At 51.4% G+C, this 24,004-nt stretch overlaps 8 protein-coding genes across 8 annotated transcripts; 5 read left to right on the plus strand and 3 right to left on the minus strand.

Moving 5' to 3' along the window:
• Positions 1 to 477: 477 nt before the first annotated feature.
• On the minus strand, positions 478 to 1,576 carry BU25DRAFT_368992 (HAD-superfamily hydrolase-like protein). Its single transcript, XM_033703914.1, has 2 exons — positions 1,435 to 1,576; positions 478 to 1,383 (listed from the first exon to the last, which is right to left on the minus strand). Exons 1-2 carry the CDS (start codon positions 1,441 to 1,443, stop codon positions 640 to 642), a joined length of 753 nt encoding a protein of 250 aa, XP_033561399.1. The 5' UTR covers positions 1,444 to 1,576; the 3' UTR covers positions 478 to 639.
• A 1,059-nt stretch (positions 1,577 to 2,635) lies between these two features.
• BU25DRAFT_70925 (uncharacterized protein) lies at positions 2,636 to 3,160 on the minus strand. The gene has a single exon (XM_033712033.1). It carries the CDS (start codon positions 3,027 to 3,029, stop codon positions 2,736 to 2,738), a length of 294 nt encoding a protein of 97 aa, XP_033561400.1. The 5' UTR covers positions 3,030 to 3,160; the 3' UTR covers positions 2,636 to 2,735.
• A 5,243-nt stretch (positions 3,161 to 8,403) lies between these two features.
• BU25DRAFT_71019 (uncharacterized protein) lies at positions 8,404 to 9,393 on the minus strand. The gene is made up of 2 exons (XM_033712035.1): positions 8,510 to 9,393; positions 8,404 to 8,453 (listed from the first exon to the last, which is right to left on the minus strand). Exon 1 carries the CDS (start codon positions 9,251 to 9,253, stop codon positions 8,552 to 8,554), a length of 702 nt encoding a protein of 233 aa, XP_033561401.1. The 5' UTR covers positions 9,254 to 9,393; the 3' UTR covers positions 8,404 to 8,453; positions 8,510 to 8,551.
• A 1,308-nt stretch (positions 9,394 to 10,701) lies between these two features.
• Positions 10,702 to 11,648, plus strand: BU25DRAFT_71027 (uncharacterized protein). Its single transcript, XM_033712036.1, has one exon. It carries the CDS (start codon positions 10,969 to 10,971, stop codon positions 11,455 to 11,457), a length of 489 nt encoding a protein of 162 aa, XP_033561402.1. The 5' UTR covers positions 10,702 to 10,968; the 3' UTR covers positions 11,458 to 11,648.
• BU25DRAFT_411272 (uncharacterized protein) lies at positions 11,171 to 13,567 on the plus strand. The gene is made up of 3 exons (XM_033706511.1): positions 11,171 to 11,634; positions 11,690 to 12,039; positions 12,091 to 13,567. Exons 1-3 carry the CDS (start codon positions 11,575 to 11,577, stop codon positions 13,436 to 13,438), a joined length of 1,758 nt encoding a protein of 585 aa, XP_033561403.1. The 5' UTR covers positions 11,171 to 11,574; the 3' UTR covers positions 13,439 to 13,567.
• Positions 13,568 to 15,584: 2,017 nt separating this feature from the next.
• Positions 15,585 to 17,231, plus strand: BU25DRAFT_393939 (aldehyde dehydrogenase-like protein; the record flags this gene model as incomplete). Its single annotated transcript, XM_033704719.1, has 2 exons — positions 15,585 to 15,655; positions 15,710 to 17,231. 2 exons carry the CDS (start codon positions 15,585 to 15,587, stop codon positions 17,196 to 17,198), a joined length of 1,560 nt encoding a protein of 519 aa, XP_033561404.1. The 3' UTR covers positions 17,199 to 17,231.
• Positions 17,232 to 18,212: 981 nt separating this feature from the next.
• Positions 18,213 to 19,517, plus strand: BU25DRAFT_469657 (uncharacterized protein; the record flags this gene model as incomplete). The annotated part of the gene is made up of 1 exon (XM_033710770.1): positions 18,213 to 19,517. The coding sequence occupies one exon, from the start codon at positions 18,213 to 18,215 to the stop codon at positions 19,191 to 19,193; it is 981 nt and encodes a 326-aa protein (XP_033561405.1). The 3' UTR covers positions 19,194 to 19,517.
• Positions 19,518 to 21,220: 1,703 nt separating this feature from the next.
• On the plus strand, positions 21,221 to 23,862 carry BU25DRAFT_368999 (uncharacterized protein). Its single transcript, XM_033703915.1, has 2 exons — positions 21,221 to 21,608; positions 21,661 to 23,862. The coding sequence occupies exons 1-2, from the start codon at positions 21,538 to 21,540 to the stop codon at positions 23,762 to 23,764; spliced, it is 2,175 nt and encodes a 724-aa protein (XP_033561406.1). The 5' UTR covers positions 21,221 to 21,537; the 3' UTR covers positions 23,765 to 23,862.
• The last annotated feature ends 142 nt before the right edge of the window (positions 23,863 to 24,004 follow it).

Genomic DNA, 24,004 nt, shown 5'->3' on the forward strand with positions numbered 1-24,004 from the left:
TTGAGAAGGAGCCTCCAGCATTGAGTTTGAGACACAGCGCTTATGAACATGAGTGGGTACCTGAATTCTCAAGTCCAGTCTGAGGTTATCGACTGAGGTACCTAATCAGCTAAGATGCACAGGTTTGGGGCACGGAGCCGTCTTGTAGGTCTGACTGGTGTTACTCAGCAACTTGCGCAAATCCGCGCGCACCCGTGGACGCATCGTGCCTTCCATGAGGCACAGCACACACAATAGAAACACTAGGAATTATCGCAGGACATCGTGCACATGTTGGTGACAGCCACATCTTAGGAAACATTTTCCCTCGATCGATCATCACAATGGTTCCAGAAAATCACGCATCGCGAAACGGCTGCGAACCATGGAACACGATCGCGATGTGGGTCAACGGTGTGGGCCGTTCCTGAATATCGCTGGCAAGCCTCCACAATGACGTTATCAACACCCAAAACATCACAAATGGGACAAATGTTTGCAAATTGGACCGAGGTCCATGAAGAGTATTCTTTTCGATCTACCTGACCGTTCATGCCGTAATTTTCGTCATCCGTATCTCGTAGCTCTGGAGAGCTTGATGCCTTGAGCTTGCTGAAGCCACGGGCATCCTGAAGCACATCTCGATGCATCAGTGGGTATCTACAACTTCGCCTCGACCTTCTTCAGGCACTCCTGGAACTCGCTCCAGTCGTACATAATGGCGACGCACTTGGTCTCCTCGGTAAGAAGCTTAGCCATCTGCTCCATCTTCTCCTTGCCCTCCTCAAGGCCGTAGATGCCGACGTAGCCAATGCAAGGAATGCCAGCGCGCATGGCAGCAGTGGCACCGCTCTTGCTGTCCTCGACGGTGACCGCCTCAGACTCCTTAACACCGAGCTGCTTGGCGGCGTAGTGGTAGATGGCGGGGTCGGGTTTCGAGCTGGGAGGGTTGAGGGAGGTGGCAGCGGAGTAGACGTGCTCGGGAGGGAAGAAGTGGGCGATGCCAGCCTTCTCAATCGAGGCAACGACACGGCTCTTGGCGGAGGTGCTGACGACGGACATAGGGTAGCCCTGGTCCTTCAGCTTCTGCAGCTCCTTGGTGACGCCAGGGCACTCGACGGCCTTCTGGCTGAGCTTGCGGGTGACGGCGCCGAGCTCCTGCTGGACAAAGTCCTCGAGATCCTCGTCGGTCATCTGGAAGTTGTGTTCCTTCTGCAGACCCTTGAGCATACTACGGAAGTTGTGGCCGACATAGTCTTCGAGGAGCTTGGGGCCTGTGTAGTGAGGGGCACCCTTGACGTCGTACTTCTTCATCACCTCGTTGGTGAGGTCAGCGCAGGCCTCGAAGGCAAGGTGCTCGGACTGCACGAGCGTGTTGTCGCAATCGAGCATGATGTATTTGACCTGTACCACGAGTTAGCGTGAAGCGGGGTAGCTGCTGCACCTGGAGCTTACCTTGCCCATGGTTGCGATTGGTGTGTGGATGAGGTTGTTTGGCTGATTGAGTGTCAATTGACGTTTGGCAGGTGCAGAAGAGTGGTAGAAGTGGAGTGTAGCGTGGAGAAGTAAGGGTTGGGGACTTGGTTCTGTTGAGGGCGGAGGTAAATAAGTAGCCTTGCTGGGACTGGTGTGTTGTCAGGCTGCAGGAAGGCGCGCGGGGTGAGGGAAAGCGCGTCTGCCCGGCATGACGTCGCACGTGGGGCTCTCATTGGGTGGTCGGCCGGCGGACCGCAGCGCTCACTCTCACACCACCAGTTTTCACTCACCTGCAAAACTTTACCCGGTAATCACTCACTATGCAGGTACAATCAGATCAGAGGTCAATGAAGTCCGCTTTCCTCAATCGATTCTCTCGGCCGCGGTTCAATGTACTTGCAGCCTCGTCCTCCGTCCCCGAGTTCAGAAGTCCAGTACTCGTTTCGCGCTGGTACCACCAAACCTCACCTCCAAAGTACTGTCACGAGGAAGACTTTTCTACCCAAACGGATTCTTCCTGGAGGCAGTCGGTGAGCAAATGACACCGTTCCTGCAGACTGCTGTGATCAGGTTGCATCTTGCAGTCCAGATATCTTCGACGTCGAATAGCGCAGCCAGATAGTTTTCGTTGTAGTGTAGCACAAGGCTGACCACGTGTAAGATCTGTGCAACAGCATCCGAGATCGCCTTGTTGACAAAGTCTGGACCTTTCGGATACTGCATCGCGGCCACCTTGTGTGTTTCCCCATCCTCCATACCGGTATCTTGTGTCCATGTGCGAAATCGGAGAGGGTGTAAGCGCAATCAAAATATTCCCTCTGCAGAGGCCAGGCGGATCGAAAGGCTTGCCATTGAATAAGACATGACAGTACTGGTGTCGTTGTCAGTCACCGTGACGCCTTATCGTGACATACATGTCCACACGCGGTATATGAGCATGTAAACTTGGACCAACAGACCAGTTCGTCAAGTCGAAAATGTGGACCTTCACAGATCAGCAAGCAGTTTGCTACAGGGATCCTAAACACCAGCTCATACCTCTGCAATATCCGTGGGCGTACCCTGCCCAGTCGTGCCATCTTTAGACAAAGCTTCCTCAATAATGTGCAGCCATTGACAGCAGATATGTGCCGATAGATCCATCAGTCACTCCATCTTCTCCTGCATAGCTGAGGCTTGTATAGCAGTGTCTTGTAGCTTGAGCCACAAGACGAAGCCCAGACTGTGAATGTGCAGTACAAAGACTTGATAGGGTCTATTATCGAGTCAGTAATTGTGCGCTAATGCAAAGACCTACACTCGACTCGTTCCTTACGTGGGCCGGACCTATTCCGGCATTTCCTCATATGTCTTGGGAGATGATAAGAGCATCCATCTCGTGATGTACGAGAAGATATACATTGAGGCAATGCAAGTGAAATCATCACCTGCTGTGGTGCGTCAATCTTCGTGTCGCGGTAGGAGAAGGCGAAACACACTACCTTTGCTCCTGACGCTGTGCGCCATGCCAGCGGCCCATTGAGAAAGGACGGAGGCCTCCTTGAAGCCTTTCTCGCAAGACAGCGCTGTAACATTTGAGTGATTCCCAATGGTTACCTCCCACAATGCTTCTTCTTGTAGCATCCTGGTAACTTCGTTGCGGATATTCGTGAAAGCTAATGATAAAGATCCTGGATCGGAGCCGTTATTGCTACGCACCAGGGCTCATATTGGTATTGGCAAACATCTTGGCTGCTATCCCTGGATATCTTGAGGATAGTGGTAGCAAGGATGCCGCTGGAGGTGAGGAGATTGCCAAAGAGGTTCGCAAAGTATGCGTCAGGGTCATCTTGTGAGTCCTTTCCATTTCTTCTGCACACCTGAACGTAAGCAAAGTTCTTTCGCAGATTCGTATTGCTGCTACCGTTTTCCTGGGGCTGATGGGTTGATTGCGATATTGGTGAGTCGTTGCTTGTCGTGACAAGCATTCCGTCACATCTTAGCGTCGACTCGAGTCGTAAGTCGTTCATGCCGACCAGGATAGAAAGAAAACCGCTGTTCTTGACCACACACTCGGCCTGAGCAATGGCTTGCCCGGCAGCTGAGTGGAGTACGCCATCGCCGACCGCTTCACTAAGAAAGAAGGCCGCACCTTCTGCGCAGGCTGCACGATGTCCTCTATGCAATCTCCGAGCCTCAATCGAGCTGGGACGCGCTCCCTTGTACTGCCTCTGCATGAGCTGCTGTTGAGAATCCTATCGTGTCGATGTCCTTCTGACCTTTGTCTTTCGTGCTCGACACTCCCCACATGCCGGGTCAACTTTGCTCGTTTCGATCGTGGGGCCTCTGGAGCTTTGAATGAATTTGGCGACAAGAGCGAAGGAGGTCGGCTACCTATCGTCACAGTATCGCTTCACAATTTCACATTGGGTATTTTTGGGAGCCGAAAATTCTTGATTTTGGAGATGAATTGGCGCATCGTAAGAGGTCAATAAAATTGTTCTTGATAAGTAACTGTTCCCATAAATACTGGAACATGCAGTAGTAGTGTGTGGCTGAGTTGCGGCTGCCTTTGGTGGGTGAGACTGAGCAACTACTGCCTGCATGGCGCATATATATATATATATATACCTTATGAACCAACTGTGATGTAAGACACACCGAGCGCTCGATGTACAATACATCTGCTTTCGGTATATAATACACCAAACATCAATGTACAGTACATCTTGTACTCACCGTTTACATTGAGACGGATATTGAAGGGGGAGGGCTCGGGTATCAGAGAAGTGAGAGGGGGAGAAGGAAGGGGCCGGCTGCGTCATCCCCTCTGTTATCCCCTTCGTCATCCATCTCTAGTCTTCCAAACCTCACTAGCCCCCGCATACACATAAACTCACTGCTTGTAGGTATTCTACACTTCCTCCTACTACCTGCAAGTAGTGAAATTATCTACACGCGGGTAAGATTTGGCTGAATCGCCATAATCTTTAATAGTTGAGATGCGGGTATTGATGGTGGGAGGAAGGGGGGAGTGCTGTGAATCTCAGCGAGTGAAAAAGTGGTACTGAACATCATAGTTCTCGGCTACTATAGGCTACTATGGATACAAGGCAGTGGTAGGGGCAGCGGAGCGGAGAGGATGGGGAGATGACGCAGTACCCTACTCCGGGGCCCTCCTCTTAATCCCTATATCATGTGACTACCCCTTCATCGCTACTACCTACTCCTTCACTGCCACCCACAGGGCAGGTGTATTATATATTGTGGAAGGATTGAGATGATTTGATTCATTTTAAGAGCTATTGGCTGGAATCGATCGAGACTATATAGTAGGAGGGGATAGCAGTGAAGGGTTGGGGAAGCAAACCGAACTAACCGAATGAGCTGGACAATCAGTGCAGCGGACCGCTGGTAAACAATGCAACGGTCCGCTGGCGAACATATTTCGATATCCATGGGTAGATCGCTACGTAAGCTACAACGCTGTGCCAGCTAGTGGCATGCAAAGCTAATTCATATAAGTGTATCGACCAGACGAGTGAGAAGAATAAACAAAAACAAATCAACGCAATGAGCGACACCTATTCCCATGCAGATGTAACGCTAATTGCAGTTGCAGGGATGCTCATCATGGGTTGGCGGGAGTGAGTAGTCTTATTCGTACCTCAAAAAGACAACTCCACCTTGGCAATTGCAACCTCTATGAAATGTATAAACCTTTTCTCATGACTCTTGATTCAGTGGGTGACCGAGCTTGGACCTATCAGGAAGGAGCTCTCTCGCAACGAAGATGGTTCTTCACAGAACACGGTATTGTTTCTGGTGCAAGCCTCTGATGCGCCAAGAAGACACTCAACGCCCTTTGCTGGGTTCGGACAAGGTGCAAGATGATAGAGGTCCTATCTCTGATATTGTACCGATACACTGGTCCGGGCCAAATTAAACCTTACCACAGCCTGTCATCCAGCACCACTCGTCTCGGAAGATGACTTACGAGAAAGACGTATTGAACGCATGCTTAGGTATTCTGAAGGTCCTTGAAACTACACACTTCTGGGATAATCCCATCGAATTTAATGAGCCTGTAGGTCAATCGGATACCTCATATAACTTTGGATGCATGAACTCTTGGGAGATGGTATCTGAAGTAAATAAACCTGCTGCATCTAGCTATCGAATGAACCTTCTCTGGGGCAATGGAGGGCGCAAGCCTGAAGATCGTAAAGACTTTCCGAAATGGTCATGGGCAGGATGGATAGGCCCACCAATCTCCAGTAAAAAGGACAAGAGAAAGCGTAAGTTGAGCATAACCGCAATCGAAGTTCAGGTGCTGAGTATGGAGTGGGTGGATGTTCTGCGCAACGACTCACTTCGTGGAAACCTTGGAGACATCAGTTCTGGGAAGACGCTCCGAATCACGGGTAACATCTGCACACCTCGATTCTCCATCGATATCGAAGAGGGACTCGTTATCGCTCTTCAGAGTCTTTGTGGCGAAGACGTGTGTCACAAAGCCGAGTAGATCACTTTCGGTTTAGATTTGAGGCGTGCATGCCAGAGAACCCACATCGCATTGTGGCTCTAGAATTTGAAGGCTTGCACCCAAGCCGCGTTCGGAGCAAGCACAGACAGAAGGTGATTACAGGGAACTTTTTGCTCTTGAAAGACCAGGCGGGTTCTTACAGACGCATTGGTGTAGCTGGGTCATATCGAGGCCTTCTGGGTTACATGGAGGACCCTCCGGCTGACAACTGTTGTGCGGTTTCTTGCAAAATAGTCGATGAATTAGAATTGGGGCCTGTACCGAAGGCAGAGATGAGTACGCGGGCCTTCTACCTGGAGTAATATTCAACTGTTGACAACACTATCAAATTTGGGAAGACAAAAGCCAAGTGATCACTGCTTCAAGGACTCATAAAAGCCGGACAGCACATTGCCACCCTTGAGACCTCTTCTGCGCGTGCTTTGACCTTCAATTTTGCGTTGAAAGTGTATGGTCAAGCATCGTACTTCTCTATCGGGTCTAGCTACAATCTCAACATCGTAGGCCGCGAAACGTTGGACTTGACGCTTGAGACAATCTAAGCAATCATGGTCTGAAAATAACTTATTCCATCTATTATCAAAGATCAACCTTTTATTGGCAGATATCTGACTTGTGGGACATCTCTGGAATACGCAATAAGAGTCAGCACAGCCTACCAAGAATTTCAGCGAGTTAAAGACCCTGAATAGTGTAGCTCAGGGTTGTTGTGATATTGGATATGATTGAATTTTACCAAGGAAGGTCACAATCAGCCGACAGCCGTCGGTGGAACGTTCCAGAACATTTACGATTGTGTGTATTAAACAAGAGCTTCATTTGTCGTGTATCGCGACATCGACTCCGAGCGCTTCTCTATACCTTACTTCGCGGCACTAATACTCGTGCCAGTTGTTCCTGTCTTAGCGCCACTTTATCTCTCGAGCGCACAAACAATCCAAGCCAGACTGCCCTCGCATATTCATTCTGATTCTGCTCCGGCGCAGCTTCCTACTCCACGCCCTCTGCCTCAACTTCCCACTTCTTCAAGAAATTTCTCCTCGTCTGCTCGAGCTCGTCTGCCTTGAATTTCAGGTCAGCCATGCCCCTACCAAGACTGACAAGTTCGTCCTCCACGATGTCGCGGCTGTTGCTGTCCTCTAGAATGCGATTCGGCTTGAGGTATTCGGCTCGGATTACTGATTCCGCCTTCTTGAATACGTTCTCGAGTTCGAATCGCGCGTCGTCATGCAGAGTCTTGGCGGAGTGAATGAGGGCTTGCAATGAGGAACGTTCTGACGTGGTGACGTAATCTAGTACGGCGCACATTGTCGTGAGCAGCGCGGCGGTAGCCTGGAGCTGCGTGTTGTAGCGGAGGAGGCTGGACGTGTATGGGGCGTCGATGTTGTCTGTGTTGGGCGCCTTGTCTGTATTCGATATAGACATCATTGCGGGTGATCGTGGTATTGATGCGTAATATATCGTGGCAACGTTCGTTGAAGGAGTGGGTGTGGATGTACAGTTGATGGTTGTGTTGTTGGTTGTTATATGCTGAAGGTGGTATGTATGAACAAGCGATGGTGTTTGTACGGTAAAAGATGGTACGCTGTTTGCGCAATGGATGTTATACAGAAGTGAAAGGGTAATGAACGCTCTGGAGATCAGGCGCGGAGATGCATACCCTTGCTAGGACGTTCTTTCGCTTTCAATCTGAGGTCGTACAGCTCCTGCTGGGACCCTGAGGCCGCATGGGTCCAAGACGTAAGTCGCGATGTTGTTGGATGTATCGAAGGCATTACTTCTGGAAGTTGCGATGGAAGAGTGCGAAAGGGGGGGAGAGATACTGAAATCGAAACAGTAAGATACTGACAAGTCATGATGGGCTCAACTGCCCAGAAGTATGTACAATGAAGCCTCGTAAAGTATGAGCAAACCGCAAAGGGGTATCGTGCGCGCTGAACGCTCTTGTAAAAACAGTGGGTGGAGGTGGTAGGAGAAGCCTGTCCAGCCACCTAGGCAGACGACATTTCCGAGTTGTCCGAAGACACCGACCCTCCTGCGAACTTGTTCATGACAAGCTTCTCAATGTCCTTGAGTAGGCTCGTTTTCAGGTCGTTCAGCTCTTTCCTTGCAGCGGCAGCGTCCCTTTCCGCACGTTCAACTCGAACTTTGGACAGATGGAGGTCGATGTCACGACTGTGTACAAGCGCCTCGGCCAGCCTCATCCTCTCTTTCGTAGCGGCCAGTTTCGTTTTGATTTGTGCGCACTCCTGTTGTAAGCCGCTGTAAGCATGCTTGAGCATGGTTTCGTCGGCAAGTACCTCGTCCGTGGGGGACAGGATGCCTTCTGACAAGTTTGATGGCTGGGCATTGTTAGCTCTGGTCATGCGTTGGGCAGTAAGTCGTAAAGTACCTTTCGAACATGACTGGGTCGTCTTTTTGTAGAAAAGAACTCAACCGCCGGTGATGGCACGCTTTCTGATACTTGTGAAGCCTGCATTGATCGTGTAAGTATGTTGTTATCATGTAAGTTCGTGCAATGCCACGTACCTTTCGCGAATGATTAATGCGTTTAGGTTTAGCTACTCAAGGTCAGCAATTGCGATAGGGGAAGGGGTAGCCCTTGCACTTACGAGTTCCCTGTGGCGCGTACTCCTCCCTCTCCCGTTTAATCTTAGTTGGTAACTCAAAACTGCTGTCCTTGTCGCTTTCTCGACGTGCAGTACCAGGCCTTGATGCTGTGGATGGCCGGTCGCCGTCATTGCCGACCCAGTCACAAGCTTCTCTGAAGTTCTTGGCGAACCATCTGGAGTCGTTCTTGTGTCTTACTAGCTCGTTGACAAGTTCTGAGGCCAGAAAGTAGTACAAAATAACGGCTGAAACTCGATGAATAGCCTTGGAACCACCGGTGTCGTCACCGACTTTGCTGAAAGGCGAGTAGAAGGCCACGTTGCTTGTAGCGCGAACAGGATGTAATTCCGGTTTGCCTTCAACGATCTCTTCACTCAGGCGATAGAAGGTAATCTCTGTATCGTGTTCATGGACGTGTGCGACAACCTTGGAATCCTCGACATCGTCGCCTGGGGCGTAATCGCCAATCACGAGCAGTTTCTTGTGTGTTGAGCGACCGAGCGATCTCTGGATCACACGATTGAACGATGTGTCGTCAATATCAATATACGAGACTCTCGAAGCGCGTGGCAACGCTTTGAAGGCCTCTGGAAACTCATATCGCGCCCATGCCTGGACGTTGGCGAGGGTCAGAGGGGTCTTTTGTTCGTTGAAATCGGCCATTGTGACGATAAGCTTATCGATTGGGCTCAAAAGGGCAGGCGATTGCCGTCGTCACTCAAAGAGGACACTGGGAATTCAAGGCATCAAGGCGCAAATCGATCAGTGCGCCGTGGCGGGTGCCAACACGCGTGCAACGCGTTGTAACGTGTCGAGGTGAATGGTTGAACGAAAGTCGGTGGCTGCCGAAGATTGACGTCGCTTAGCGAGCGGGCGCGGCGGGGTAGGTGGAGACGCCAAAACCGGAAGGTGGAAGCCAAAATTGGCCAGGTTGGTGGTAACTTTATGCGGCGAAAGAAGAGTTCGAGACATGCTTGGGACAGCGGTACCCTCGGCTTATGAAGAATCTGAAATGATTTTTGGTTGAATGACGGCGCTGCAAAGAGGCGGAGAAAAGAAGAGCGGTCTGTGCAAACCTTCTGTAGGCTAAAATCGGCGCCACACCTGCGGCAAACCTCCTACTCATCAGATGTTCTTTGCACTTTGGATCTGGAGAACTCCTCCGACGCAAACGGATGGCAGACCGCCCTGATAGTGACGTTGCATCGTGTTTCTTCCACTGTCGACTTCGTGGTTCTAATGTGGTGGGCAGAGCAGCGGTGCGACGGCCTAGATCTGTGTGCAACGGCTTGTTGTGCTCCGGATGAAGACAGGTATCGTAGATGAGAGAAGAACGCAGTCTGGAAAGCAACAGGTGTTCGGTAGGGCCTTACTGATGACGTCCATGCCTCCCTTTGGTCATCTAAGATGGGTGCGCTAGCCGCTCTTGGCCTCTAGCCTGACGGGAGGCTCTTGCCGATCCAAGCTTCAATCGCTGCTGAGGCAAGATCTCGAACCTTCCTAATTCACCTAACCTTACCTTACCTTTGCTTGATTTCAAGTCCCTTTAGTCGACCATGTATATCAACTTCCAGCCAGGAAGATGTCCCACGGCTGTTGCATGAGGTGAGAGTACGTGGTCTGCCAGGTCACCCTCAGTAGGAGGGCTTTGTCACTCATCACCTCTCCAAAAGCCCGAGAGCCGTGCCAATCGATGAATTACCTCACGCATAGATCTTCTCCAACCGTACCAGCAGTAGATCAGTCCCGTTTCGCCTCGTTTATCCACCATACTGCGCCTGTGTTCCAGTAACGTCCTCTTCGACTCTCTGAAGTGGCCTTCCTCCAGCTGAACGAAGCTCATCTCTATACTGCAGAAGAATTACTATGCAAGAGCTCGATCACATCCTTTGACCACCAACATCAGAGCAATAATGCCTGGCTCAACGTGTTAAGCCCAATCCTGAGCAAGCTCGACTAACGCTCCATGCCGAATCGTTAGCAAACATAACATGGCTACCGCCTTTTCACCTGGCGTATCGTTCCCCAGTCGCTGAATCTGCAGTGTCTGCACTTGTGTCGATGATCACCGAGAGCTACGTTCGGCTGTGTCGCCACTGCATTGCTGGACGTTTCGAGATTGAAGGGCTGTGGAGCGCTCTCGGAGGATTCCTGAAACTGCACGCCATGCGCCTTGATCACACTTGTGCAGCTGAAATGTCATTCTGGCCTTCGACGATCCAGAACATCACCGACGGGATATCGACGAGATTGCAAAACGGAGAAACATCACTGTGTCGGCGACACCGCATGCAGATTGCTCTTATGTTCTGGAGTTTTGCCTGAGATTGCGTAGGGAGGCTGAAATTGGTTGCACGCGAGCGTTCGGCTCTTTCGCGATGCAATCTGCGGCGGCTCATTCCGCGGTCCATGCCCGACCGGCTACATTCCCGCGTCGTGTCAAAGGCCCAGGATCCCTTGCTCGTTCCTCGTTGTCTAACCACGATGAGACACAACAAGGTGGTTGTGCGCAAGCCGTAGCTGGGCGAAGCAATTTCGACGGTTGTCAGCCGGGAAAAATGTCGTTCCACCTTGCTGCCCCCGATGCGCGGTACACCAGTCTCTTGCCCTGGCTAACGCAGACGCGCCGAACAGCTGTTTGTTTTCTCAGCCCTCTCCACAGGCTTAAGCCTACTTTGACAGCGCGAGATGATCGCACTTTGCGTGTAGGATTTACAACTGCTTTCCAAGGCGCCACAAGTTTGCGGCGTGGCCCTTCGTTACGGGGCTTGTTGCCAGTTTTCCCGTGCGAGAACACTGTTAACGGCCACGAGGGCCGTCTCGCAGCCCTCAAACTTTGTGTAACCATATTGCTTGTTGCTATCTAACGCGTCGCCGGTCGTCGCAACCCCGCCTGCCCTCGTGGACGCTGTTTCAGGCTTTGCTTATCCCAACGTGCTCCTTATACATCAATCGAAGCCTCAGGCCTCGCTCTGTCACGACAAATGCCTCGCTCAAGCACAGTTGCGGCCAGATGTGCTGCACTAAACACTTCGATCGCTCAGGCAAGCATCTCTGTAGATTTGCAACTGTGCACTCGCTGACTCGGGTGTCTCGCAGGTTATTCCGGATATCAGCAGCTTCGCGAGACAGGTGCGCGAAGCCAGGACCGACCTCAACGCTATCAACAATGATCTGCAGATCATCAGAACCGGTCTTGGTGTTGCACAGGATGACTTTTCGACATTTGGCTCCAAGCTACCTACTGCACTTGTTGATGCATTCACCCAAATTCTGGACTCCAGCGATGACACCAGCGAGCGTTTGCACAAGACCTTCTTAAAGCTGTCATGCAGTACCTCGCCAAAGGATGATTGGCGAACACTAAGAGACGGCACTCTCATAATTCTACGGCAAGACCTCGAGGCTTCGAGGATTGTGCTCGACCTTGCTGTTGATTATCTCTCATTGTAAGATTGCACGTGACCTGTCCCACTTTGAGCTCATGCTGACTGTACCAGATTCGGTCGCACTGACACCATAGACTCGCTCGACTCACTCATTGAAAGCTATGTCAGTGGTCTGACTGAGTCGACCAACGAGCTCTTGAAGCGTACTGATATGGAAGAGATCCATGTCAATCAACTTGCCAGAGAAAGGCTCAAATCGTTACTGCAAGCAGTTCGTCTACTTCGATCGTGTATCACAGCCCTATCCCGAGAAGGAGTATCACCGGTATCAAGAACTTCTGGGCCTGAGCGAAGAACGACCACACCAAGGCCCGATTCACTGGAACCATCGTTAGGCGAGTCACGCCGCAGTGGAAGTGGCAGGAACAGCCCTTCGCAACAGTCGATATCAACCAAATCCTCAGATAAGGGAATTGGAGCATGGCTTGCAGATGTTCCTTGTCATCAAGATGCTCAGCCACTAACACACTCAATGATCATCAAAGTCACCGACGACAGGTCACACTCCAGAGCAACGTCCCACATCAACTTCCCGTCCTCCCGTGGTACATTCTACACAGACGATGGCGTCTCATCAAGTCGCACTCTAGTCGCTCCTGAGTCCAGGGAGTCGAGACTCAAGAAATCGCAGAGCTGGTGCTCAGAAGCATCGACCCGACTTGACGTCAAGATGAAAGCAAAGGCAAAGACAAGACTAGCTCGAGAGTATTCACCAACGGTGTCAAGCTCAGACGTCTCCATCATCCACAAGAGAATAACATCAGACAAAATCGCCGTAGCCAAAGGCAACCGAAAAGATCTCGACATCGGCTCTCGCGTCGGCGTTGACCGCATCCTCGCCAACATCCCCTCAGACGCCACATCCGCCGAAGTCGAGCGCGTCCTTTGGGAAGGTGCAAACCCCATGGTTGTCCACCCCGAATACGGATTCTTCTTCATCCGCGCCGCGCACGAAATGTCCTCCGACATACTCCGCGTACTGGTGGAATACGGCGCCGACATTACTCGCACAACATCCACCCGGTACTACTCCGCGATGCACGCCGCGGTGCTAGGCGGCCAGCTCGAAATCGTGAAAAGCCTTACCTCCCTGGGTCATTCCATCGACGCCACCAATAACCTCGGTGAAACGCCGCTGCACCTCGCCGCACGGACGCCTGGTGCGAATCTTCGCGAGATTGCAAAGTTTCTGGCGGATAAAGGCGCGGATGTTAATCATGAGGCGAACGATGGGAACACGCCGCTGCAAATGGCGCTAACGGCGAAGAGACTGGAGGGCAGGGAGAGGAGTTTGATGATTGAGTTGTTGTTGAGTTATGGGGCGGAGGGCGAGTTGAATCAGGATTTGGAGGGGCGAAGGAGTAATTCCAAAGGGTTGAAGGTTATGGGGATTACTTGACTTTGGAGGCTGGGGAGCTTGCACTTGCATTTGCATTTTGGGATTGGGGATAGACACTTTTGTATAATTTTTTTATTATTGGTGGGATTTAGATACTCGCCTGGCTGCGAGGATCAAGATTCGTCTACATCTTTGACCTCTCTGTCTATATCCTGCTTGTCTTACCCCATACCTTCGTTGTGCTGCATACAGACAACCGCTGCCGAGAAGCAGCAGCGGCGACAGCCCGAGCCTCGCAAGTATCGCAGTCCTATATTAAACAAAGCTGCGGTTTGACCGTAGTTCCTATGCGACCTGGCTTGCCTGGTCCGTGTTTGTATACAATGTTGCTGTCTCGGTAGTCACCACAGCGAAAGATGAGTCGTGTATAGTGGCACATTGTTAGTGATATCTTCACTTAGCTGTCCTAGATTGCAATGTATTGTTAAACACGTTGTTCTGGTCCAGTCGGTATATGTTGCAATAGATACAACAAATGAAGGTATAACGGCGCAGGCCGTAAGTCAGGGTAAAACCGCGCAAAGTCGTAAAATCAGTATATTCTGTTGTTCTTGTTGTTCTGTGATTTTGCCTCTCACCACCTCAACAGGGTCTGTTGACATGACGTATGTATCGGGCAGCCAAGGGCAGAAGGTGCTTGTTGGAATGGGCAAGAGCACTGCACAAACACCTGTGGCACACATGACCTCCTTACTCCATAAAACGTCACAGTGTATGCGTTTTGTGGTTGGGTTGTATGTGTGGGTTTTACGAGTGTCATTGACAGGTACATATACAATGCGGAAACGTAGTGAAGTACTTCCCAGTCACAAGGCGAGCTTTGAAAGATGTAGTGAACAACGATCAACCATCACTGCCGTGTATCAGTCTGAGGCTCATGTCATCATCAAGCAGATCCCTTACTACCTTGGTCTGTTCGAGTCTGTGACTGCGAGCAAGCATCACATGGGCGCCAAGGAAAGGGCACGAAATACTGGGTTGGCTTACGGCAATAAGGACCCGGATCAGGAGTTTGACAGCGCTGGGTTGTGCTGTCGAGATGATGTCCGCAGCTGAAGGTGAATGTTGTGAAGGTGCACATGGTGGTTCTAGTTGCTCTTTCTTCTGCGTATGAATGGATGTAAAGACTTGGACTGCGTGGAAATATATACTCTTGGAACGAGAGCACTGTGCGTTCCTCTGATTGGAACCAAAATCTGGCAAATCTTGTTCTTGACACTGATCACGTACAAGGAGTTTTTATCTTTGTTGAGTGGATTTATCGTAGCAAGACTGTCGTGTCATTGATATCTCGCACAAGTTCTTGTTCTGTTTGCAATCGTGAAGACTTAACGGACGTCCCGGTATTAACGGCCTATTGAAGTTGTTCTGTGACATATCATAGCGTTCAATGCATATCGAAAGGATCTTATTGAAGAAACGTCGTAATAAAGGCCATGTACAACGCACTCTCGTATTGTTAGCCAACAAACCCGAGTATAAGTATTCATCGAAACCGAACACGGAACACCACGAAGCATCAACCAATCACTCTCTTAGACCAAAACCAATACAGTAGTATGTGTACAGTAATCTGAAACATATACACATAGATTCACAAAGGCACTGCTGGTCCGACAGCTCGCAAGCAAACCAAGCATTGCGAGCAGTGGGAGCCCGGGGCACGTTGTCCCTTCAAACGTAAGGTGCGGCGACCCGTGGGCATGAAGTGCTCTGTCTGCGAAACTAGTATGTTGGAGGAACTGCTCAAGACTTGATGTGAAAAGTGGTCGGTAAGAATCTTGAGGGTGTCAAAGGGGAGAAGAAGAGTTAATTACCAGAAAATAGCCGATGGGAAGTGCATAACTCTCATACGCGTCTAAGCTTGCAGGTGACCTCGTCAAACACTACGCGGCCTCGGCCCAGTTCAAGCAGGTTCAGGGCGGAGGAAGGTTGAAGCTTGTTGATGATGTTCTCGAGACCGAGAGTGACACAACGGACGTGACGCTGATGAACCTTCTACTTCCGTCATCGGGGCAGTGTTTAACCGATGCGCTAGCTTATCGTGGGGTATCCACCAATCGTCGGCCACCTCCGTCATTACCTTGACACTTCAACTTTAACTTTCCTGTCTACTCCTTACATCATACCTCAACTTGTTTTGAATATGACCCAACAATCACACGAGACGTACAGCATGTGGGTGGAAGGGAAAGAAGTGGCGGGCAATGCGGAGCAGTCAGTCAGCTAGCCCTTCACCGAGGATGATCCCACCTTCTGACCTTCCGATAGACTTGGAATTGAGGATCCGGCAACCGGAGAAATCTTTGCCCATTGTCATGCTGCATCTGCTGAAGATGTTGAACATGCAGTGCAAGTCGCACAAAAAGCCTTCAGATCTGGTATCTGGTCCAAAGCTCCACGCCATATCCGCGCAGACACACTAGACAAGATTGCCGAGCTTCTTACAAAGAAGATGCCTTCTCTGATTGAATTGGAAGTAAGGCAAACTGGGCGAGCTATCAGAGAGATGAATGCGCAGGTGCCGACTCTTGTGAAGTGGTTCAAGTACTACGCCTCGCTTATCAGGACCGAAGAACGCTCTGTCCTGCCGACCATGGGCAAACTTCACAACTGGATCGATCGCAAACCTCTTGGAGTTGTCGCGCAAATCACTCCTTTCAACCATCCCATGCTCATTGCTGTCAAGAAGATCACACCCGCGCTAGCTGCCGGAAACTCGATTGTACTAAAGCCGAGCGAGCTCACACCACTCACCAGCATTGAATTGGGTAAGCTCTTCAAGGAGGCGGGTCTACCTGATGGTGTCTTTAACGTGCTTCCTGGTGACGGAATCACTACCGGTAAAGCACTTGTCGAGCACCCACTCATCAAGAAGGTTGATGTGACTGGTGGGACACCTGCTGGCCGAGCCATTGGTGCCATTGCAGGACGCAACCTTGCCGCATACACCGCAGAGTTAGGCGGCAAAGCCCCTTTAATAGTGTTCGAGCAAGTACACGTTGATCTTGTTGTCAATGGCATTGTATTTGCTAGCTTTATAGCGAGTGGCCAGACCTGCGTTGCAGCGACTCGCATCATCGTGCAGAACAGCATCTTCGATCAGATGGTTGAGAAGCTCAAGAGCAAAGCGCAGAGTATCGAAAGGAGGATGGGGTCACCAAAGAATGTCGAGTCGATGATGGGACCTCTCATCTCTGCGAAGCAGCTTGTGAACGTCCGAACGCTAGTCGATGATGCAGTTGAGGCAGGAGTGGAGGTCATCACCGGCGCTCAAAGGATGACATGGAATTCGGTACTAGATGGAACCGATTTTTCCAAAGGCTACTTCTTCCCTCCTACTATACTGGCGGACAGTGCCAGGAAGAAGATTGTCGATACTCGGATCTGGAAGGAAGAAGCCTTTGGCCCTGTCATCGTAGTTGTCGGCTTTGATACAGAAGAGGAAGCACTCGAGCTTGCCAATGACAGCGAGTTCGGTCTGGGCGCTGCGATTTGGACGCAAGATCTATCGCAGGCTTTCAGAGTAACTGAAAGCATCGAGAGCGGGATTTGTTGGGTCAACACGCATCATCGCAACGACCCTAGCAGTCCGTGGGGCGGTATCAAGAGCTCAGGTGTCGGAAGCGAGAACGGTATCGATGCATATCATGCGTATACCTCGCCGAAGTCCACTATCATCAACTACGCTACTGCGGAAGAAGGGCTGGCGAGCGACGACTGGTTCAGAGAGGGTACGGGTGAGGTCAGATACGGCTGAACGCATTTACAATGTCGGACGATTTGATGCAGGATGAACTGTTCAGATTTGCGAATTCTGTCGTGTCTTCAATTGCATGTCTACACTATTCACGGTATTTTGTCCGGGATGCCGCCCTTGTGAATGCACATTGTGAATGTTTTGCTTTATCCCTCTCCTACGCAAATGAGAGATTCAAGTATCGCCTTGCTCCTTCCATTCGTACAGTACTGCAAACTCTAACTATCACTAACAACACATCAGATTACCATCTCAAAGACTAAGTTCACTCCAGGAACGGGAACATATTGGAAGGCTGCCTTGATTGCAGACATTTCCCGTGAACACGACCATATCACTCAGAATCAAAGGACGTGCAGACTCCCCCTGTGACGATGGCTACAACAGTCCACAATCACTAGAGGCTTACGCTATCGCCGAATTGAAGAGCAAAGGATTTGCTGGCTACAACGGCTGGATTGACAAGAAAAAACACGCACAACCGATACCAGAGCAACTTGTGAAACAGAGAGCGCTGACGGCCGAGGCGACCAAGAAACGCGAAGCTGACAGGACTGGGCCAGGTACACTGGGAAAGTACGTCGATACCGTTAGTCATTTTGAGCCACTGCAGATTCTCTACTGCGCCGAAGAAGAGATAGCGCCGGGGGGGGGGGGAAGAACTTGCTCAAGGACCTGAGGGACTACATACTCTACCACCGCAGCAAAGGGGCTGATGAAGGATAATCGTTATTGGGAAGCAAAGCAAGAGGCCAAACGGAAGAGAGAGGACGAGGAAGCAAGAAAAGAAGGCCGAATCTGAGGCGAATGAGACGTATAGTAGGAAGCAGGCGGAGCTGGAGATTGTCTGCGAGGAAGGCAGAGGCTGCAAACAAGGCAGGCGAAACGTTCTCTTGACCCACTAACATTTTGCACATGTGGACCAAGAGTGTATATCAAAACAGTGCGTCGGCAGTGACTTCAGAACAGCATCAAGATAGAGGAGACAGTGGTAATGTTGCACTTACGGACATGATGTCACAGGTGAAAGCGAACAAGTCACTTGTCGCTACCGCTACTTTTCACCTCGGCCGCTACGCACTGAGGGATTACAATGAGCCCCCCAACTTCTTCCTGATCTACACCCAACGTTCTAACTCCACTCAACTTATCCCTATAGCGCCCTTCAACTCCTCCCATAACATGCGTCCAGAAGCCTACCGCCACCACCCCAACGATCCGCACTTCATCCACACGGAGCGAGTGCCCGCCTGCGACCACTGTATCTACTTCAAAGGTATCGTGTACCGCTCTCTCGCTCGCCAACACCTCACCAGCGACGACTTACTAGTCACACGCTACGACAAAATGGCCAACGAACCGCGATCCTTGCAGTCTGTTGCACTCAAAGAGGAAGCCATCGAAAGACGCGAACACGCGAAGTACGTGGCATGGAGCCGGTCTCTAGCTGCTGTTAGTATCGAAGCACAAGCAAGAGAGGCCGAGAAAATGGCGAAGAGCGTGGGCTTGTACACCGTGGCGAGCGATACGTTGATGCAGTGGATCGACACGAGTACGAAAGAAGAGCTGCTGGCGTGGTTGGAGAAGAATGGTGATGAGCGTGACAATATGGACACCTTACGCCATGAGGGCATTTTCGATCTGCGCGAGTACTTTCTTAATCGTTGTGACGCAAAGAGAGCAATAAGAAAGAAAGCAACAAAGAAGAGCCCTGCCAAAGCCAAAGACCTCTCTGTCCGCGCCGACTCAACTCAACCTGTTGTCAAGAAACCTGATCCACGCCGCGACGCGATCGAGCAACGTCTCCAAGCGCACAAAAGCCTCAAGCCACCTCAAGCAGCATTGCGCGAACGCGATGAGCTGAGGCGATGGTATGATAGCAAGAAGGCGCATGATTTGAAGGACGAGCTGAGGGAGAGGGGTATTCGGCCGGTGCCGAGTAAGAAGGTGGATATGATTGTATTGTTGGTTGAGGATGACAAGAATGGATCATAGATATGCGCACAAGGGTCGAAGCATAAGGAGGCTGGCAAGATATTAGTTGAGAGGACGACTTGCAACATACCATGATCATGCATGCTGCTTTGTGATACTTCCTGCGTGATAGAATCCATGTGGCTATCATCGACCGTTGGGGGTTCGTTACCAGTTTTGAAAAGACCTGAGGCGCACTTGGTCGTTGGCGTGGGTGGTGCTTGCCTGTGTAACTTGTTGCCTCGTGCTGAGGAGCAACTTCCAAAGCAAAGACAGTCTTGACATTCACCACACTTACCACAACCTTAGCCTGACCAAAACTTCTCCGCGCATCGCTCGAGGCCAATGTGCGCCCCTGTCATCTTCAGTTCTCTTATCATCGGAAACTAAACACACCCCAGCACTCGATGCATGCCAATGAAGCTGCAGAGGTTTAGAAGTTATTCTGCAGCTGCGTAGCAGACAGCAACTTAGAACACACCTCAGCCTCTTGCTGTTGCTGCTCTCACTTGCCTCTCAATAGGCGTTTCCGCTCGATCTTGCACGATTCTTTTATGTGGTTGCTCTTTCCGCGGCATTGCACAGCCTCCCCGCTCCCAAGCTCGATGCCCAGGGCGGAGAACATGCCAACTTACCGCTGCAGTCGAGCATCTTCTGTCCAAGGCTCCTCTTATCCGCATCTGGGAGCTGGATGTTGTCTTGGAGGTTGGCGAGCCTCACAGCTGAGCCAGACAAGCCACGCCAAGCTGATGGCGCAATGCCAGTCGCTATCGCGCCCGACTTCGGAGTCGCAGTACTTGTACTTCGAAGACCCCCAGGACTTTCCAGGATCGAGCTGAATGCCGATCACAATGCGGACAGTAGAATTCTCGGAGTTTAGCGAACGATCTTGAACGGGTCGTTGAGGGTACAGAGATATTCCAGCCTGATCGCAAACAACGGAGAGACGACACATGAAAGATGAGGAACGTACAAATGAAACGAATGTGGAGGGACATTGTTGGGAGAAAGACAGAAAAAGACGAAAATCATAGGAAGATGATAAAGTATGGAAGCTATGGATCGTGGAGGATATGTGTTGTGGTCCTGTCCTATTGCATCGACCTCTATGCTGTGGAGCTGGTAACAAGATGACGAGCCACGGGTACTTCTTCATAATACAGGCACGAAAGGACAGCAAGAGCAGGAGCCCCATGGATGAAAGGTATTACTACAAGGCGGCCACCATACGCTGCTCGACCTATCGATACACGATGGCAAAAGTTCGTATACCAGTACTGCGTCCTGCCACTCTGGGTATTAAGGTCCATCATACACATGGCGAACCGCAAGCCTCATGTGTTGGTGGAGTCGTGCGACCTGGCGAGCTCGCATGCCGCTGATGGAGGACGTTGAGATGGCGCTGGGATGACTTCCCAATTCGAAATCGTTCCCCGGCTGATGAATACGAAATGCGGCCTTATCGCGAGCGTCAGCGCGCTGCATGATTACGTCGACTCATAAGCTGCCTTGCCGATTGCCAGGTCCCTGGCACCCTACTGTGAGGGCGAACACGGGCGAACAAATGCCGCCCTGTAGACAACCATGGAAAGAGCAGCAACTGGCTGTTTTGCTGATGGATGAGTGTGCAACGGAGAGTGAGCGAAATTTCAAACCGCTCTGCCGAAATGAAACTGAACCAGGCAGAGGCAATCTTGCGCCCAGCCTTCTGCTTCGACAATACATCCAGGCGAACGACGATCTCGTAAACTCGCAGGCGCGAGAATATCAATTTGTAAGATTCAACATCCACAACATCGAAGTGGCTTTGCGCGCCATCAGGCACACGACTCGTTGATTCCGTACCTGCCTATCTTGAGATAGCTGTTCCGCACGCCACCACTTTTTCTCCAGGCGGCCTCTCTTGGCAACCGGCGCCACCAATCTGGGCGCAACCTCGAACAGCTTCACGTGATGTTGCACTCGCCAAGCCGTCTAAAATGGCGGGTCTGCGATTGCGGGCGCGCTGGAGCAAATGGCGATAGACGGCTGGGAAACACGCTTTTTGGCGGCCCACCTGCACCGAGCTTGTTTGTGAGCCCGCAGAAGTAAACTCTATCGGGAAGGAGACATCGTGAACTTGCTCACCCGTTGGTCAAAAAGGTCAAGGGTTCAGGATAGGATTCGCTCGGATGATGCCATCGATGGCACAACAGGCAACGGCCGCGTTGTGGTCGGCCAGGTACGACGATGACCCCGCGGGCAATATGCGGTTCCTGGTTGCCATCCCAGCATCAAAGGGACTACAAATATGCTCGCTGCCGTTCCCGGGCTTCTGTTGGTATCGACTCTGGTCAATTGAGCTCAGCAGAAGCAGGTCGTCACAATGGCAATGGCACGTTACCTCGGAATTGCATCGGCATTGGCTGCTACCAGCCTTGCTCAATTCACCCCAGAGTATGTTCCAAGCTTCAACCTGAACTTCAATTGAGACTAACAGTCACGAAAGGAAGCTGATCAGCGCACCCCGCCGTGGTGCGCTCAGCCCCAGCGGTGATGGATCGGTTGCTCTCCTGTCTGTCTCGCAGTACAACTTCTCTGAAACAGCCAGCCACTCAAGCTGGAGTCTTCTTGACCTGAAGTCTGGCGAGTTCAAGGACTCTGGCCTCAACATCAGCGAGGTCAGCGAGGCCGTATGGATCCCAGGTACCGATTCCGGCATCGTCTACATCAACGGCACCAACGAGGAGATTCCCGGTGGTGTCACACTCTGGATCGGAGACATCAAGGACCCATCCAAGAGCACCTTGGCTGCTTCCCTGGATGCGCCCTACACCGGTCTCAAGATCGCGAAGACCGAATCTGGCGATATTCACTTCCTGGTTAACAGTCTTGCGTATCCTAACGGTACTGCCGTTAACCCCGAGACTGAGGTCAAGCCCAAGCACACTGGACGCTTCTACAAGGATGTCTACGTTCGTCATTGGGATACATGGCTCACCAAGAACCGTTACAACGTCTTCGCTGGTGCTCTCTCTGCGAACTCCAGCTACGGCCTTGCCCACCCTGGTCTCCGCAACCTGAACCACGGTGTCAACTGGACCACCACTAGGTCTGAGACTCCTGTCCAGCCGTTCGGTGACTCTGGCGATTACGCCATTTCGCCTGATGGCAAGCTTTATGCTTTCTTGAGCAAGGCTCCTCAGCTCAACAAGGCCAACTACACTGCCAGCTACATCTACCTTGGTGAGGTTGCTGGTACCGCAGCCCCCGTCGCTTTCAACGGCCCTGACTCGGAGGCTTTCGAGGCCGGTCACCAGGGTGCTTCTGGTCTCCCTTCGTTCTCTCCTGACAGCTCCAAGCTCGCCTACGTTCAGCAGGACGAGGATTACTACGAGTCCGACAGGTGGCAGCTGTACACTGTCGATGTTGCCGCGGCCAACGGCAGCGTCGCTACCAGCAACTGGAAGGCTCTTTCCGCTGGTTTCGATCGTTGGGTACAGGGTCCTCTGACCTGGGCGCACGATGGCTCGTCTATCTACGCCACAGCTGAGGACTACGCTCGCGTCAAGATCTTCAACTTCCCCATCATTGCTGATGCCAACTACGTCCCCGAGCCTTTGACTTCCAATACCTCGGTCACTAGCTTCTCGCTCCTGAAGAACAACGACTTGCTCGTCACCGCCTCGGCCATTTGGACACCCGTCGAATACTACACCCTTACTAATGGCACCAAGAATACCATCTTCATTGCTGCCGAAAGCGACCCCGAGTTCTCTGACCTCAGTGCCGATCACGTCTCCGAGATCTTCTTCAACGGATCTGACCCCAATCTGAAGCAGCAGCTGCAGGCCTGGATCATAAAGCCCAGCAACTTCGTCGAGAACAAGACCTACCCTCTTGCCTTCTACATCCACGGTGGGCCTCAGGGTTCGTGGGGCAATTCCTGGTCTAACAGGTGGAACCCTGCCGTCTGGGCTGACCAGGGCTACATCGTCGTCGCACCGAACCCAACTGGATCCACCGGTTTCGGCCAGTACCTCACCGATGCTATTCAGGGCCGCTGGGGTGGATACCCATACTACGATCTCGTCAACGCTTGGGAGTACATCAACTCTGAGTTGACTTCTTTCGTCGATGTCGAGAACGGTATCGCTGCTGGTGCTTCTTACGGAGGTTACATGACGAACTGGATCCAGTCCAACGATCTTGGGGACAAGTTCAAGGCTCTCGTCACCCACGACGGTATCTCCCAGACCAAGGCTGCCTGGGGCACCGAAGAGCTGTGGTTCATTCGCCACGACTACAACGGCACTGTCTGGGAGTCTGAGGCATACGACAAGTGGAACCCCTTTGACCACATCGCCAACTGGTCCACCCCTCAGTTCGTCGTTCACAACACCCTCGACTACCGTCTCCCCGAGAGCGACGGCATCGCTCTGTTCAACGTCCTGCAGAATGTCGGTGTTCCTTCGCGTTTCCTCAACTTCCCCAACGAGAACCACTGGGTCACCAAGCAGGAGAATAGCTTGTTCTGGCACAAGGAGATCTTCAACTGGATCAACCACTACTCCAAGGGTGAGCCTTTGGATGATGAGCCCGCCGGCAACTAAGTGCGTGGTTGGGAGGTTGATACGAGGTTATGACGCGCCTATTGCGCGGTTACGAGATAGCACTTACCTTCAACGTAGTCACGTATAATGATAATGAGCTTGTTGATCTATAGTTTGTATTCCGATACATGTGCAGATATCAATATTCACTATGTCGTGATTGAAATCTACCAATCAGAACTCACTCATCCTTGGTAGGCACCGCTGCAGTGGGAGCGTACCATACGCCTGATTGAGGCA

This window comes from Macroventuria anomochaeta, assembly GCF_010093625.1.
Source record: "Macroventuria anomochaeta strain CBS 525.71 unplaced genomic scaffold BU25scaffold_18, whole genome shotgun sequence".
Classification (NCBI taxonomy): Eukaryota; Fungi; Ascomycota; class Dothideomycetes; order Pleosporales; family Didymellaceae; genus Macroventuria; species Macroventuria anomochaeta.